At 49.4% G+C, this 16,840-nt stretch overlaps 1 protein-coding gene across 1 annotated transcript in view; it reads right to left on the reverse strand.

Annotated features, from left to right (window-relative positions):
- Positions 1-895: 895 nt before the first annotated feature.
- Positions 896-16,840, reverse strand: part of LOC128836144 (adenylate cyclase type 10-like) — a 64,142-nt gene continuing 48,197 nt past the window's right edge. The window contains exons 24-32 of the mRNA XM_054026160.1: positions 14,929-14,978; positions 14,491-14,647; positions 13,521-13,725; positions 13,343-13,439; positions 11,970-12,085; positions 8,578-8,695; positions 7,715-7,910; positions 5,688-5,876; positions 896-1,084 (exon numbers count right to left, since the gene is read on the reverse strand). Of these exons, the coding sequence (XP_053882135.1) occupies positions 896-1,084; positions 5,688-5,876; positions 7,715-7,910; positions 8,578-8,695; positions 11,970-12,085; positions 13,343-13,439; positions 13,521-13,725; positions 14,491-14,647; positions 14,929-14,978 (1,317 nt within the window). The remainder of the gene's footprint in view (positions 1,085-5,687; positions 5,877-7,714; positions 7,911-8,577; positions 8,696-11,969; positions 12,086-13,342; positions 13,440-13,520; positions 13,726-14,490; positions 14,648-14,928; positions 14,979-16,840) is intronic.

The raw sequence follows: 16,840 nt of genomic DNA on the forward strand, positions 1-16,840 counted from the left end.
TTGTGCCCAGGCCTGGAAGGTGTCCAGTCTGAGGAAAAAACTTACTGAAGCATCTCTAAGGGTGAGATTATCTGTATTTAGTTTGATTAGACATAGATTTGCACATTTTATTTTATTTTGCTTGGTGACTTACTTTGTTCTGTCTGTTACTACTTGGAACCACTTAAATCTTACTTTCTATATTTAATAAAATCACTTTTTACTTAATACATACTCTGAGTTAATTAATAATACCTGGGGGAGCAAACAGCTGTGCATATCTCTCTATCAGTGTTATAGAGGGCGAACAATTTATGAGTTTACTCTGCATAAGCTTTATGCAGGGTAAAACGGATTTATTTGGGTTTAGACCCCATTGGGAGTTGGGCATCTGAGTGCTAAAGACAAGCACACTTCTGTGAGCTGTTTTCAGGTAAACCTGCAGCTTTGGGGCAAGTAATTCAGACCCTGGGTTTGTGTTGGAGCAGATGGGAATGTCTGGCTCAGCAAGCTCAGCAAGAGAGGGTGCTGGAGTCCTGAGCTGGCAGGGAAAACAGGGATAGAAGTAGTCTTGGCACATCGGTTGGCAGCTCTCAGGGGGAGTTCTGTGATCCAACCCATCACACTTTCCTTTTTGGGAATAGCACTAGATTCTGTTCCAGGTTATAAAGGAATAAATTACTATAATGAAGAGATACTGCAGAGTTTAATTAACAGTGAGGAAAAATGGTCTAAGCAAGCCACGGTGAGACATTAGAACTTACATTTACCAAAGGAAGAGATGAGCAAATACAGAGGGCTTTGCAGAGAGCAGGTGTTATGTGTACCATAGGAATATCATAAATGCTTACAAATTTGGGCAGTGCCGGCTAGAAAGCCTTACAAAGTGCTCCAGTTGGGCAGAACTACATGCAGCTCAGACATCGGGGATCTCAGGTTCTGGGAAAGGATTGTTAATATCCAATGCTGGCACCCGCAGCAAGTACTTGGTTTTATGGATCTCTGGAAAGTCTCTCTCTGTCATTCCTATTTCCCACTTGCGAAAATCCGGTGCGGCCTTCAGCCATAAGTCTTCCATGGGCCCTTTTGCAGTGAACCACCACTCCTAGGGAAAACAAAAGGGAAACGAGATGCCAGAATGAGACTGGATCTTCAGAGACAGCATTTCCAAGATGGTCAGGAAGGGGAGGAGTCTGACAAGAGCCCCCTATTCTTGCTATTGATCGCTATCTATCCCACACTGCCCCACCAGCAAGCCAGGGAACAAACGGATTACGAAAGTTGCAATTTGACCCTTGGTTCCCAGCTGGCTTTGGGGAAGGAAGTATTCTGCATCACGCCTAAACCAGGCACAGATCTCTTCCCCTTCCATGCTGGCTCAGCACTGCTGGCTGGTGTGTTGGATTCCCTGCTCCTATGTAGGAAGGGAAGTAGGACCCCATTGAAACTACTCAGCTCCCCATGTTGTGACCCACGACACAGATAGCCCACACAGGGATGTTGAGGCCCCTTAAGCCCCCTTACTTACGTCCTTTTAGGGTGTAAGGTGAATGGTTTTCATTTGATGATTTACTCCTGCTTCACGCTACAGAGGCGCTATACTGGAAGTGTAAATATTGTAGTGACTTATCTTTCTACAAAAGACTTTATTGCAATAAAGCAGGCCAGCTGCCTTTACAATGATGACACCAGAACAGAACCATCAAACCACAGAACTGTCCTCCAAGATGATAAAAATGCATCTTGCTAGGGGAATTGTTCTCTCAGTTTGCCACCGGGGTGAAATTTCACAGGCTAGGCTGGCAGAGCCTGTGGTTGGAAAGGCCGATTCCAAACTCAAGTCTTCCACATTTTGTATGGCAGAGTACTGTAAACAAGGAGCCGGAGAAGGATCTTACGCAGATGGTTAGAACTCTACCTGTGTCCATTTGGGTCTGGAAAAAGTTCTCAGACATCCATATTTCAAATCCCCTCTCTTCCTGGGGCATGTCCTTCTGATGAAAGTAGGTAGCCATGGTTTATATGCCATCCTAGCTGTAGATTTCCCATACTTTTTTTCCCCCTTCTCCTCCAACTGTGATTGGACCAAGCATATTTCTAGCCAATGTCTTTTTAAAAGGCCAATAGCAGGTGCTTCCTGGCCCCAAAGCTGTCAGCCTGTCTATTAGTATTATTATTTTTTATTTGTATTGCCTCATTGTGCTCGGTGCTGAACAAACAGAACAAAAAACCATCCCTGCCCCAAGGAGCTATCAATCTAAGACAAGAGTCAACAGGTGGATACAGACAGACGGGGAGCACAAGAAAACAGTGAGACAATATTGGTTAACATGGTCGACTGTGGTCTCAAAGCACTTGGCATCATGGCAAAGGAGAGTTTTAACTCCAGTGCCCACACTGGCCTTTGTTGTCTTGGTCCAAAACAGAACTGTGCACCTGGGGCCATGGTAGAAGGTCCTGTTAAGACAAGCCAAGTAGTTTTGAGTTTGTGTCCATAGTAAGCCATCACACCTTTCTTAGCCTAATACTGTACTTTCAAGGGATGAGACAAATGTAGCCATTTTGCTTAACTTCTAAATTCCAAACTATACACCCCAGCCATTTGCTCCAATCAGCTCCCTGGGCAGGAGAAGAAAATAGGCTCTGTCAAGAAACGCAAGAGCTACATTAGAGCACTGACTTTGAGATATTTTCTGACATTACCTCACAAGAGTGGGCTAAAATTAGGTCAGAAACTAACACGGTCAATGGTAAAACTCTTCCAGTAAGAATGCTTGTCACTGTTATATGTCCATTGTTCCTGTGGTTGCCTTCACTTGTTCCATGTCCTGTCTATATGAGGAGTGTACCATGAAAACGCATATTACTGTGCACTGATTTTCATGCATTGCAGGCATGCTACCATCTGGCAGTGTGTTCCAATTATACCAGCCTCTTTGCAGGTGCTTCAGGGCACATGGCCCAGCAGATACGTTGTCATATAGGTGTCTTGGCCAGACTGCACTAGATCTTTAGTAATGCTCCTGTTTTTAAGTCTTTCTGCATTGCTGCTTGTGGGCCTTTTACATTTTTCTCTGCTTGTCTGACATCTGACAACAGCCAGCTGCTGTTCATCAGGGACTGGGCGTTTCTGTCCCTACTGGGAACAGTAGGCCAGGCAACCAGAAGGTGTGGGGTCAAAAAAGGGAAATTGGGGTGGGGACTGGGTGTGCTGGGACCTACTGACCATGCAATGGAGGTGTAGGAAGGAAGGAGGGAAAGAGGGGAAGGGTGGCTTGTGCAGGGCTCTTACAAACACACACTCAGGAGAACCTGGGAATGCATTCCCTTCCCAATCCAAATCAGACCCCATTGGTACATTTTCACAACTAAAAAGTAGCTTACCAGATCTGAATGGCATTTCTCCTGCTCTCCAGGTTGAACCTGCAGCTGCCTCAGGAAGCACTTCATCAGATTCCTCTTCCCCCTGGCATTCAGAGGCCTTCTCCTCTATTGCTCTCATAATGCAGTCTCCAGTACAGGGAATGTCCATCTCTGCCAGATGCTGGGAAACGCTATCATACTATACACCTTCCCTGATTGCTGTGATCATATGGTACCACAGGCTCTGGCCCTGTCTGTAAGGCAGTGAGCATGCTGATGTCGGTGCTGGCCAGCTGGCAGCCTGGTCGGATGATCCAATGAGGCATTGTAGAGATCAGATCACAAATCAATCACCGGAAGAAGCCTGCTACTGTGGAAGCACTGTGCAGCTAGGGGCCACCCACGTGTGCTGCATTGTTTGTACAAGTAGGTGGGTCCTGGTGAGGCTGACTCCTGGACAGTGGAATGCAGACAAGTGTCCAGACAGGCCATCTCTGCCATATGGGATTGCACTGGGAGGTCCATTTGCACTCTTTGGGCTAACACAACATTGCCCTCTGCTCACCATGACACTGACAATGACTGAGGCTCGACCTCAAAGCACAGGTGGGTCAGCACAGTCAATAGCATAATAGAAACCCAAGTGTGTGTGTGTAGATGTGGAGCATGTTACGGCCATGCTAGGGAGAAGATGCTATGTTAACCATGACAAGTTGGACCAAGCCATGATGGGCAGGCAGGTGTAGACAGACGCATGGACAACATGAAAAGGAGATTTAATTTTGCAAATATAAAGTTTGCGCTAGAGAGAAAACCACTGGCCCCTAAAAATGATGCTCCTCTAGATCTTCCATCAAAATGTTCTCCAAAGCACAAGTTCCAGGAGGCGCAAAGCAGGAAGCAATGTTATTTTGGAATGGTTGGGCGTGTACTAGAAATGGTCCCAAACCTGTTAAATGTTTTGAATGGGATTTTATGCTTCTTAAACCATAGCCCTGAGAACCGTCCAGTGACATCAAGATAAGTGCTGTTCACACAATACTGAGTGAGACACCTGGGTTGAAATCTCAGGCTGCATCTCACTCCCCAGCTTGGCAGATGTGGGCTTGTCTACACTTACTGGGGGATCGACGCACGGCGATCGATGCACCAGTGATCAATTTCGCAGGTCAAGACCTGCTAAATCGACCACAGATTGCTTTCCCGTTGACTCCTATACGCCACCAGATCAAGTAAGGGGAGTCGATGGGAGAGCATCTCCTGTCGACATTGCGTAGGATGGACTTTGTGGTAAATAGATCTAAGCTACATCGACTTGAGTTACGCTATTCACGTAACTTAAATTGCGTAGCTTAGATCAACTTTTCCCTGTAGCGTAGACAAGGAGTACTGCAGAGTAACTCTGGCAAGAGCTGGGAGCCTATTTGTTGGGTTTTGTAAATAGTCACCACTGCAGGGTGAGCAGTAGCACAGTTAATGGAGTCCTTGAGAGATTCTGTTCCATTCCGTTGGAGGAGAGTTCTGATGATGGGGGTGGGTGTGGACGTACCCAACAGGGTGAAGGATCAGGTGCTGCGCATGCTCCTCCCCAAGCCTTGTCCCCAGATGTCATGCCAGCCGCAGGCTGTCTGAGAATATACCACAAATGTTAGTGGAAGTTAGAAGTTAGGTGGGCTTGGGGTGTATGTCACAGTGGTGCGGCAGTTCCCCGCCCCTGTCAGGAAGGAGTTAAAGAGCTCCTCCAGCACAACCAGCCTCAAGCCAGTGCAGCTGTAAGCCTTGTCCAGCCTAGGTATGGGGCAGGGGGGTTAAAAAGGAGGATCCCAGCTCAGTTTGGGGCAGCACTCTGAAGGAGCAGGACTGCAGTGCCGCGGTCCCTGACTCCCAGAAGCAGGGGTTGCTGACTGGGGAAACAGCTAGAGAGCCTTGCCCACCCAGGCCCTTGCAGAAAGGAGAAGGGCTGATACTTTTGCCCTTTTTTGCTCTCTTTTTCTTTGACTTCCCAAACTGTTTGTTTGGGCTACTTTAATTCCCCCTACCCCTGGGCAAGGGGGCAGAGGCTATGAACAGCACTGGACTCTGCCACAGGAACAGGTCCCATCCTTTCCCCCAGGGGGTGCTAGGGAGGTACAGCCTACTGCAGGTACCCACCCGCTCCATCCAGGATTTCGATCATTTGCCCTCACAACACCGCCCCCCCCCACCCCTTGGCTTTATCTATATTGCAACCATTGACCTGCAGCCAGCTCCACTTTCTTCTAGGGAATCCTAAATCCCTTCCCAGAGACCAGCTCATCTGGTGCTCAAAGGAAAGAGCTTTCAGATTACCAGCTCTCGGGACTTACGTTGCTGATCTCCAGCCAGGATTTCTCCAGGAGGTTTCCATATGTGTCACAGAGTTGGAATGCTTGGGATAGGTAGATTTGGCTCTGTTCTTCATTGCCCAACACCAGGAGGATATAGGCTTTCAGGTGGTAAACCCGAGGGTAACAGATAGGGCTTGTGGAGCATCGAGAGAGAACCTGGTCCAAGTCCTAACAAGAGAACAATTGAGATTCATGTCAGGATGACATCCCAGAGCTTTGAGATCCCTTTGCAGGAATACAGTATGGCCTGAGGAGAAGAGCCAGCTAGAAAGAAACAGGAAACCTGCAGAGAGATAGAAAGTAGCAGGGGTGAGATAAAAACCAGGAAGATTCAGACTGTATGAACTCGTCTTGATCATGCACTTAGGCAGCACTCACTAACTTGGCTTTGCAATAGTCTCTTATCCGACCTACAGGACAAATCCTCTTTGGGAATTGTGCCCTCTGTGTGGCTGATTTCTCTTCTACCTCCTGTCCAGAGGCCACTCTGAGAGGATCCTAAAGATATGTTTCTTGCAAAGTGAGTGGGATGGGGACGAGGGGACATCTGTCACAGCCTTAATAGCATCTTTTTCTGCATCCTCACAATGTCCGAATAATCTTCTCATGGTTCTCTCACCCCACAAATGTGCATCAATTACTGGCCCTGGAAACATATCGTTGAAGGGCTATGATCATGAAATACTGCTGTTTGATCAAGGGTTGCCCCCACTTTCTGAATCCTTCCACTAGCTTCCTGCCTCTTATTGCATCAAATTCAAGTTTCTCTGTCTCCCCTACAAACTTTATAATGTAGAGATAAACCTAGCTGCACAATGCAAAAATGTCAATGCCTTCTCCCCTCCTCCCCTGCACAGCTGGACACATACAAATATAGAACATCACTTTTGACCAGTTTCCATGTTCCATGCCAAAAATAGAAGTGTCTCTGTATGCTTTGGGGGCACTTCATCTTGTCTGGGGATTTCCCCTCCTCTCCATTGTAGTGTATTATGGGGAAAAAAGAGTTTTTGCAATTCTTGCCATCAATATTGGGATGAATCAACTGGAAAGAAGCAAAATGATGATCAACCTTCCCCTCCACTTGTAATAGCTTTGCATTGGTTATGGCTCATGCGGAGTGTAGTGCAGCACTGAAGGGATTTCAAAACCAACCCACCACCTGAACAGCCATTAAAACAATCCCAGGGGCCTGAACAGGGAACTAGGCAATTCAAGGGAGGAGACCGAGGCTAGCAGAGCTGAGTAGATACACAGGGCAGGAGTGTTGCAAGTGTCAGGACCCTGGTATTGAATCCAAGTCCATTGGGTCCCTAAAAGGGATCCCCAGTGTCCGCGCCATGGCAGCATGCGGAACTACTACCCCTGACTGACAGCCGTGGTGCTAAAGACCTACAGCCCCACAACAGCTAGGCCCCTGATTGGCTGGACTGACAGCATTCTCACCAGGCACCTGGACTATATAAAGACCCCAACAGGAAGAGGAAGCTGTCTGAGCAGTAGGCCGTTACTGCCTGGAGCACCTTGCTGCCCTGCTGTTTTGCCTGACCTTGCCTTGCTGCTGTACTGTCTCACCTGACTCTGCCTTGCCTGACTGCACCTACCTATCTTGCCAACCCAAACCCTTCGATTGTATCTCCTGGCGACAGACCCCCCCCTGCAAGAACTCTAACCATTGCCCCGGACTGCCTGGAATACCAATTGTCCTCCCAGTTACCAGACCACCCACACACCACTAGACGACGACTCTGGACTCCCCTAGTCTGCCCCTCCTGACCTATCATAATGCCCAGTGTCTGAAAGAGAGGGGTGCAGGGAAACGTGATAGATGGCTGCTCCCAGTGGGCCTGATTCAAAGCCCATTGAAAGACTCCCATTGACATCATGGGCTTTGGATCAGGCCCTCCATGTCTAGCAGCCATCAGGAGATATCCAGCCGCCATTTGCAGATGTATTGCATTTTACAGTCCTTCCACATAATGTGGACATCTCCTTCTCCCTCTCACCTTTAGCGTCTTAGTACGTGTCTCCCGGACCAATTCAGGCCTTTCCTCAAGGTGTTTCCGTAGCATAAGGATCTCACACTCCAAGAATCTACAGAATCCATTGGTAGCAAAGAATGAGGCGCTAGTTCTCCTCAGCAACCTTCTGGCCTTTTCAAAAGGCTCCTTGAAGTTGCCCCACTGCTGAAGTCTGGCAAACCTAGATCACCAAGAGAGAGATCCACATAAGATTTGCTGTAGGGGATTGGACTATTGGACCAGCCAGTGGCACCGACCTATATATGGAAAACTCACGCTGCATCTAGCTACCTGCACAGTGCTATACAATGGGCAGAGGAATTCTTCCTAATGCACGCAGCAACGCATGAGATATGATTACCACCAACTTAGATTGTACTTTGGGGGCAGTGACTGTCTCGTTATTCTGTGTTCGTACAGCGCCGAGCACAGCAGGATACTGGTTCATGACTAGGACTCCTAGGCACAATGATGTTGATTATAATAATTTAATGCAAAATAAAGATGTTTTCACTAGACCTAAAATTATCCATCCGAGGTAGGTGCCATGATGACAAAAACTTTTCAGCCACCCCCCCAGCTAAGGTGGCCTTAAGGCTCATCAATACCCCATTCAGTCCTCTAGTAGAACTGGCCCAGTTCTGCCACCCTTACTCATATTGAGAAGTACCTGATCAGCCAAGTAGTCACACTGATTTCAACAGGACTCATGGACGAAGGAGCTATTCAACGTGAGTACGGACGGCAGAATCCGGCCCAAAGTTTCTGAATTCTGACCCACCATATGGCAAAATAAAGATTAAACCAGTAACACAGTAAAGCAATTTTGAGGAGACTTTGTATATTACCAAATGGCCACGGATGAATACAGCCCCAACATGATGCTATTCTGAGATATAAGGATGCAGTTTTTTTCATTGCGTTGTATGAATTCCAGGCACTCTTTAAATGACTTAAATGAAAATCCTGTAAAAGAAATTTGCATTAGAGAAGCTGTTTCCCCTTCTGGTGGGGGTGTATTTCCCTATTCTAAAACTACCATAAGTACAAAGATCATCAAGAGGGATCTTGGAAGTAGCTGAATCACCTGGCATAAAAATCCTCAGATCTCAATGAAAGTCTAAAAGAAATGTTGCAAGATTTGAGTTTTAACTGAGCTCCTTGGGGCTGTCACAGGCTCTGTATCAGTGGTCTCTAGTGCAAGGGGAGAAACCCCATACTGGGCAGAAAAAATGAAAGCATCATCACCCAAGCATGCAGTCCATTTTAAACTGCCCATGTTTCTGTAACACCAACAGACTCCAATTGTCAGCAGCTGGGATCGAATCTGAGACCTGTGGAGCTTAGTGCACGAGCCTCTACTGCATGAGCTAAAAGCCATATGGCCGTTCGCTAAGGTTGTAGAGCAGACTCATACTCTCGCTCTAAGCGGTTTCAGTGCCACTAGATGGGACAGAACACCACACTCAGCAGCATAGGCGTGCGCATGGGGTGTGCCGGGTGTGCCCAGGCACACCCTAATGCAGGGGTGGGCAAATGGCCCCCCTCTCCCAGCGCGGCAAGCCACAGGGTCTGCGCTCCCGGGCCCCCTCCCCTGGAGCCATGCCGCTGCGCACGCAGCGCTTTGGGGGCCGGGGCTGTGCACTCCCGCAGGGCAGTGTTTGGCTCCGCGGGGAGGCTAGGAGCCTCATCTCATGTTAAGGGGTCTGGGGCCAGGGGGGTTGGATAAGGGGTGGGGGCAGTCAGGGGACAGGGTGGGTTGGATAGGGGGTGGGATCCTGGGGGGGTGGCTGGGGTTGGGGGAGGTCTCTGGAGGGGGCAGTCAGGGAGCAGGGCGGGTTGGATGGGGCATGGGAGTCCCGGGGTCTGTCAGGGGGCGGATAGGGGTCAGGGCAGTCAGGGGACAGGGAGTAAGGAGGGTCCTGGGGGGCAGTTAGGGTGGGGGGTCCATGGAGGGGGTGGTCAGGGGACAAGCAGCTGTGGGGGATTGGATGAGTCGGGAGTTCTGGGGGGGGCTGTCAGGAGGCAGGGGTGTGGAGAGGGGTTGGGGGAGGCAGGGAGCACGGTGGTTGCATGGGTTGGGATTTCTGGGGGTCCTGTCTGGGGGCGGGGAGCGGTTGGATAGGCATGGGAGTCCTGGGGGTCTGTCTGGGGGCAGGGGTGTGGATAAGGGTCGGGGCAGTCAGGGGACAGGTAGGGGGTATGGTCCTGGGGGGCAGTCAGGGGACAAGGAACAGGGAGGCTTAGATAGGGGGTGAGGTACTGGGGGGCAGTTAGGGGCAGGGGTCCCAGGAGGGGGTAGTCAGGGGACAAGGAGCAGGGGGGTTGGAGGTTCTGAGGGGGGAAGTCAGGGGGCGGGAAGTAGGGAGTGGATGGGGGCAGGGTGGGGGTGGGGCTAGGACGGGGCTCACTGGGTGCACACCCTAATGAAATGGGCTGTGCATGCCTATGCTCAGGAGGTGTGTGAGTTACATTTGTTCTCCACAATGGATGCAATGCAGGGATGGGCAAAGCAATTCCTATGTTGTGGAGCAGCAGCAGTCCTTCCATAAGGAAGGTTGCCACTTGGGTCTCATTATCCATCTCTCTCTTTCTAAAAGGTGTTTTTGAAAGAGGACCTCCTTAAACTATAGAGCAAAAAGAGAGTTTCAAATTCTTCCAACTTTTTTGCCACTTTTGTAGGGGGAAAAAACAGATAACCACAACCAAAAACCCAAAGAGAATTGGCTTCAGCAGATCACTGCCTTTGAGCACGATTGTGAGAGTAACCTACAATACGTTATTAAACATGTTTAACAGATACTCCAAGGAACAGACATTCCTACACTGGCTAGCTTGGTGTTGCATGTAAAAGGATTGCTGGAACCCTAGACTTTCACTGCAAGGAAAGTCTCTAGCCCTTTCCCATGCAGAAGTAGAGCTCACAGCATAGTCAGACCAGGCTAGACTTGTCAAAGAAAAAGGTTTCCCACCGCCAATCAAAGGTTCAAAAGGGAGTTGTCCCCTCTTGCAGACCTCAGGAAACCCACTGTAAGGTGGTGTGAAGTGACCACCTAATCTCCCAGCCAAGCCCCCTGTTCTCACCCAGTCCCCTCACTTTGTGGGCTTTCTGAAGTCTGTACGAAGGGAGCTGTGGTCCTGGAGACCTTAGGCCAGGTCTACAATTCAATGTTTTACCAGCCTAGTTAAGTCAGTTAGGGGAGTGATTTTTTTTTAATGAGATAGCTGTGCCAGCCAAAGCCCTAGCACGTAGCAGCTATACTGGGTGGGGAAAGGGCTTTTGCCAGTACAGTTTATGTCATTCACAAAACTGGTATAAGCTGTACCAGCAAAAGAATTTTTTTGCTGGTATAACAGCATCTCCATTAGCAGGGTTTTGCCAATTCAGCCATACTGATATAGTTATACTGGCAAAGGTTTTAAGTGTACACAAGGCTTTAGATGTGCGGAGTGCCAGGGGGCTAAAAGGAGCAGGGTGACTGGGGTAGAGATGAGGGGAATTCCTCCATGCCGGCTGAGTGAAGCCTGCAGAACCCCAGTTAGCCTTGTTGGCCAACTTTACAACCTCCCACCTCCCAGTATAAGGCTCCAGATTTGTATGAGAATATCCCAAAAGCGTCAATGTTCACACAGATATCAACATCCCTTCATCGGAGCTACAACCAGGGCCGGCTCTGGCTTTTTTGCCGCCCCAGGCAAAAAAGCGGCCCCCCCCCCCGCGGGGGGGGGGAGGGCGGCGAGCCCTGGGAGGAGGGCGGTGAGATTCCCCCGGCGGCCGGGGGGAGGGCAGCAGGAGCCCTGGGAGGAGGGCGGTGAGCCCCGGCGGGGGCTCCGCTCTCCCCCAGGCGGCCAGAGCGCAGGGAGCAGGGCGGCGAGCCCCAGCCAGGGCTTGCCGCTCTCCCCCCGGCGGCCGGGGGGGAGGGCACCGGGGGGAGGTCCGCGAGCCCGGCCGTGGCCCCGCTCTCCCCGGGGGCCGGAGCGCCGCGCCGCCCCCCTCTAGGTGCCGCCCCAAGCACGAGCTTGGTGGGCTGGTGCCTGGAGCCGGCCCTGGCTACAACCCCTTTTCTGTTAAATCTTTTAGCTCTCTTCTTTAAAAGCATATCAATTGCAGTTTAACCACAAACGAGATGCCAGAATGGCGCCACCGTTTTCTGGCAGTGTTGACATGGCAACCGTCCCTGTCCAGGAGTGTCTTTGCAAAGCACGCCTTTATCTGTTGTCCTTATTACCCAGTACTTACCAGCATAAAGCAAGAGTTCTAAACAGTAAGAAAAGAAACAAGCCATCCCAATGATTGTCTCCTCCACAACAGCCAACTGCTCCAGCCAGCTCAGTACTTGCACACAATCTTGGTACCTAGACATCATGGAGAATTATTGCACGACTCATTTTATTCTGAGGTGTTTCTCCCCTATCCCTTTATTTCCTTTCCTCTTTCCATGTCTCATTCTCTATCCTCCCATCCATCATTCCACTCATATATCTATCCTATTTTTCTCTCCAAGGATCTTTGGTCAATGAGCTTATGGAGAAGAGCTTCAAGGATGCCTGACAAGACACTGAGTGGATAGAGACGTTCCACTGTGGTCCTTCCCAGGTGCGCAAAGTATCCCTATGTGCATATAAGTGTCTGCAAGGTCCACTGTGGATAGCTAATTGCCTTTCCAGCTGGTCATTGACAAGGAAAAGCACCAGGAGCAGTGCATATAGAAGCCAGGTGGCCAACCTACTACTACAGACAAACATGCCCCAGCAGAAGGAACAGTTGTGAGAACAAGTGTGTTCAGGAAGCCACTGTGGCTCAGAGAGAGTTCTTATAGATTGATGTCTAATAAGAGACAGACCAGTCTTTTAATCTGCCAGGGGTGGGAGGAAATAAAGCTGCCACATGACTCCAGTTGACACTTCTGAGCCATGTGACAGAGGTACCTGCATCCCAAGTATGGGGATCCAAACTGCCTCCTCATGAGGAAGAAATTCACTTCAGAAGAAAAGTACCAGCCAACCAAAGCAAAAAGCCAAACTTAGCCTGTCCATACTTCCTCACTTCCTGGCTCTATAGACCAGGGAGGTCCTTGGTCGCCCTCATAATGTGCCTCCCACCTCTTTCTGTCAAGGGCACATTGTTATCATCCATAGTAATTCACATTAAGAGCTGTTAGGTATGGCTCAGTATTATCCCTCCATCTCCTCCTTGGTCAGCCATGAGGTCAGACACCATAAATAGGGCCCTGTGTAAATCACATTTTTGTGGAGGACATGGAAATCGAGAAAATGCCCCCAAACCGTGATCTTTTACATATTTTTCCTTACAATTGACTAAATGTACTTATCAAATTCATTCCTTGCAAACTGTCGGGAATTTTCTTTAAAAAAAAAAATTTGATTTATACAGGGCCTTAAACATGATGTCCTTCCTAGAGACACTTCCTAGAGACACTGGTCTGTCTTCTGTCATTGTAACCACATGCCTTGCCCACTGAAGTCATTGGGATTTCTTTATATTTACTATACTTGTGTCTCCATCGACCTCCCACAGTTCCCTGTTAGATTTCTTCTCCATACACCATTCTCCTTAGCCCATCCATATGGGAACATACATTTGCATCATACCTGGTGCTCAGAAAGAGAGCTTTGAAGAGCATGCAGAGAACCAGATAGTCCAGCTTCGGTTTCTTCAGACGCACACACATTTCATGGGCTCGATAGCCTGTGGAGAAAACAAATGTATTAAGTCTCTCCCTTAATACTGACACCTTCTCTTCACAGTATACGATGAAAGCAGACTTACCTAATTGAATAGATAAGGGCAGGTTACCCAAGCAGAGCTTCATAGAGGCCAATGACTGTGCTAATTTAACTGTTGTTAATAGCCCTCCTCCGATAACCCGGAGGTGAGAGCTACGCTGGATGGCCATCAGCTCATATTTCATCCATTTATCTTCGTTACCCATCATCTGGCAGCAGAGTGAGAATTCCGAATAGGATGAAATGATCTAAAATGTTCAAAACAAGAAAAAACAAGAGCCTGAAACTGTTGACTGAATCGTTATCTGGTATAGGCTCAAAAGGGACACATGGATGAACCAGAAACACCCACATTTCTTTGTTCCTTTTTCTCTTACAACACTGACCATTAAAAAAAATTAGGATTATTAATATTAACGTTTATTATGCTCATGTCTAAAGGCTCCAGTCAGGATTCCCCCCCTGTGCTAGGTGTTGTACAGACACAGAATATAAACTAGTGTACATGAAATTAGCAATAGCTTAAAAATCAGAACCAACCTAAACTGTTACAATAAAAAAAATGAAACTGAACCTCAGATCAACTCTTTTGGGAGGCTTAAAAAGCTCAGTGAACTTTGTTTGTCATTTCACCACATCTCTGCCTCCCTAGTTCTTACCAGAGGCAGAAGTGCTGCAACATGACAAGGAAGACCATGGGCATGTTTTACCAGCCAAGACAGAAAGAAGCAAGGCATGCTGGAAATCTGACAAGAAAGCTGGTTTTCCATGAGATTTCCAGCCCCAGAGGCTTAGACAGTGTGAATGAGGTTCAGAAAAACATCAGAACATTGGGATGATTATCCAAAGCCAGCTTTTACAGGTCAACCCATTGTTTGTTGAAATCGGACATCTGCTCCATAACAGTCAGGACTCTTCAATCCCCTTTGGGCAGGGTGTGTCCTGTCACCACAGTTACTTCCTCTTCTTTGGGGGCAGGAGGAGAGGGTTCCCAGTGGCGAAGGTGGACCCACCTGGCTCTCATCCTCTGATTCCTCTGCTGAGTTCACCTTCATGAGTGCTGCCAGGTGACAGAACTTCTTGCTGTTTGTAGCAGTGTCCAGGCTGAAAAGTTGCCACAATAAGGAAAGGCAGTGGCCCTGCTGGTACAGGAAAGCTAATTTCTTCTCCCTGTCACACAAGAGACATCTTTAGCCAGAGCAGATCACAGCAGCACAAAGATCTCACTATTACTACTAATTAAACAGAGAGCAGCAGTGGGAGGAGGAGGGATCCTGAACTGGACATTTCTTCCTCCTCCTAGGAGAGGAGGCATGGAGGATTCCAGGGGCAGGAAAGGGGAAAGGAAGAAGTAGCAATCGGATGATGGGGTACCAGTTGGGAGAGGGTCAGTCAACGGAGGGGTGGCATTGTGGGGGAGGTGGATGTAGCAGCAGGGAGATTGAGGGTACCTGTGGGCATTGGGAAGGATGGGAGACATCTGCTCCCCCACTTTGGCTGGCTGCAGAAGGGAGCAGCACAGAAGAACCTGAGGCTGCTTTATGCAGCAATGCTGAGAACCCTCCCCCTTCCCTGGCCACTACAGATCAGCTTTTAGGCTCCAGCCGGGGGGATTAGCAATTGTAGCCCTGTGCCAGCAGGGGTTGCTCTGTCAGCAGAGGGGAGCAGGAGGGGCTTGGCCAGGGCATGAGGGAGCACCATTGGCTGGGTCAGACGCTTCTCCCCCACTATCCCGCAAGCATGGGGGGGCACAGTTATGGGGAGCATCACAGGGGATAGCTGTGAGGGGGATATGGGGAAAGCCATGCTGTCAACTCTCGTGATAGATGGCATTTTTCCTAAAGCCCCAGCTCCTGGAGTCATGGGATCACAGAAGAACCTTGGCTGCCATTTATTATTTCAAAAGAACAAGGTTCATGTTGTGAAGAAAAGCTTGAGAGACTGGTGATCTTCGGGGAAGGAAAGAGAAGCCGGAAGGGCTGGGAGAGAGGAAAGAGACTGGAGTGGGAGGCTGTTTGGGGCAGAGAGAACAAGAGGGCTATTGGGGAGTCTGGACGGATTTCACATGGAGAGAAGCCTGGAGCGGGAGGAGGGTGAAAACTCAGCTCACCATCTGGAGATTGCTGCAGGGTAGGCTGGGAGCCTGCCACTGGGGACATTGTAGGGGGAGGCCAAAGTAGATGTTGGTGTTTTATTGAGGGGTATCGGATGAAAGGCAGTTGTGCTAGGACATTTTGGTGATCCAGGAAGGAGGGTTGCTTCGTGGCAGAGAATTACTCTGTCCATCTCCCCCACCAGTGGCTGTAAGAGGTGAATGTAATGGGGGGAAGGGGGGAGTTGCGGCAGCAGGAAGGGGGTTCCAGCAGAGATGGGGAAGAAGGTGAGCAGAGGAGGAGGGTGGCAGCAGCAGGGGAATATGATGAGGTACATTGGGGATTCCTGGGGGAGAGGTGAGACAGCCTGACTCCCCCCTGGTGCCTCAACCCAAACTCCATCATCCCACCCCTCAGGGCCTCACCTACCCCTCCTGGAATCCAGCCTTTTCCTGCTCACTTTTTTCCCCACTCCTGAGATCCCCCTGCTGGACTGTCCATCACTTCTACCTGTCCTCACTATCTCACCTTCACCCCCAAGCACCCCATCTTCAGGCTCCCCTTCTCCCCTCCTACCTTAACCCTTCACCTCTGCACTTCCTCCTTTCCACTGCCTTAACCCTCACCGCCTGGTACCCCGGGCTGCCTCACTGACCTCTGCCACCAACCCCTCCCCTGCTGTTCCACCACTGCCTCCCTCCACCGGGGCTCCCTCATCTCCCCCAGCTTCCCCCTCCACAGCACCTCCCCCATTATGCACCCCACTCTGATATCTCCCCTTCCTGGGTACCTCCAGCCCCTCATGCTGATACCCCCACCGCCTCATCTCTCTCTCTCTGCTTGAATCCCCAGCAACACTATCCTGCACGGCCCAAAGGGTCTCTCCATAACACCAGATGCTTTTCCTTGCTCCCTCTGCCCCCGTTGGTCCCAAAGCCCATGGCTCCCAAAAGAGCTTCTCCTAATCTCAGGTGCCCCTTCACCTAGGACATCCCCGAACCACTAAGATGATGACTTCTTGCTCCACAACCTAAAAGAATGCTCGTAAACACATTACGCAGCCATGCAGTAGCATACATTCTGTTAAAGCATTGGCACTGTTCAAGTAGATTGTTTATAGTGCAAATAAAAACCTTAAAACTTGTTTACATATGTTGCACCCATTTTTATCACAAACGGGTAAATTGAAGCACTGTTCCCAGACTGAAATATGAGCATTCCCATGACGAGGCTGGTTAGCAAGGACAGGCCAACATTTGGAAATAATGCC

This window comes from Malaclemys terrapin, chromosome 4 (assembly GCF_027887155.1).
Source record: "Malaclemys terrapin pileata isolate rMalTer1 chromosome 4, rMalTer1.hap1, whole genome shotgun sequence".
Lineage (NCBI taxonomy): Eukaryota > Metazoa > Chordata > Testudines > Emydidae > Malaclemys > Malaclemys terrapin.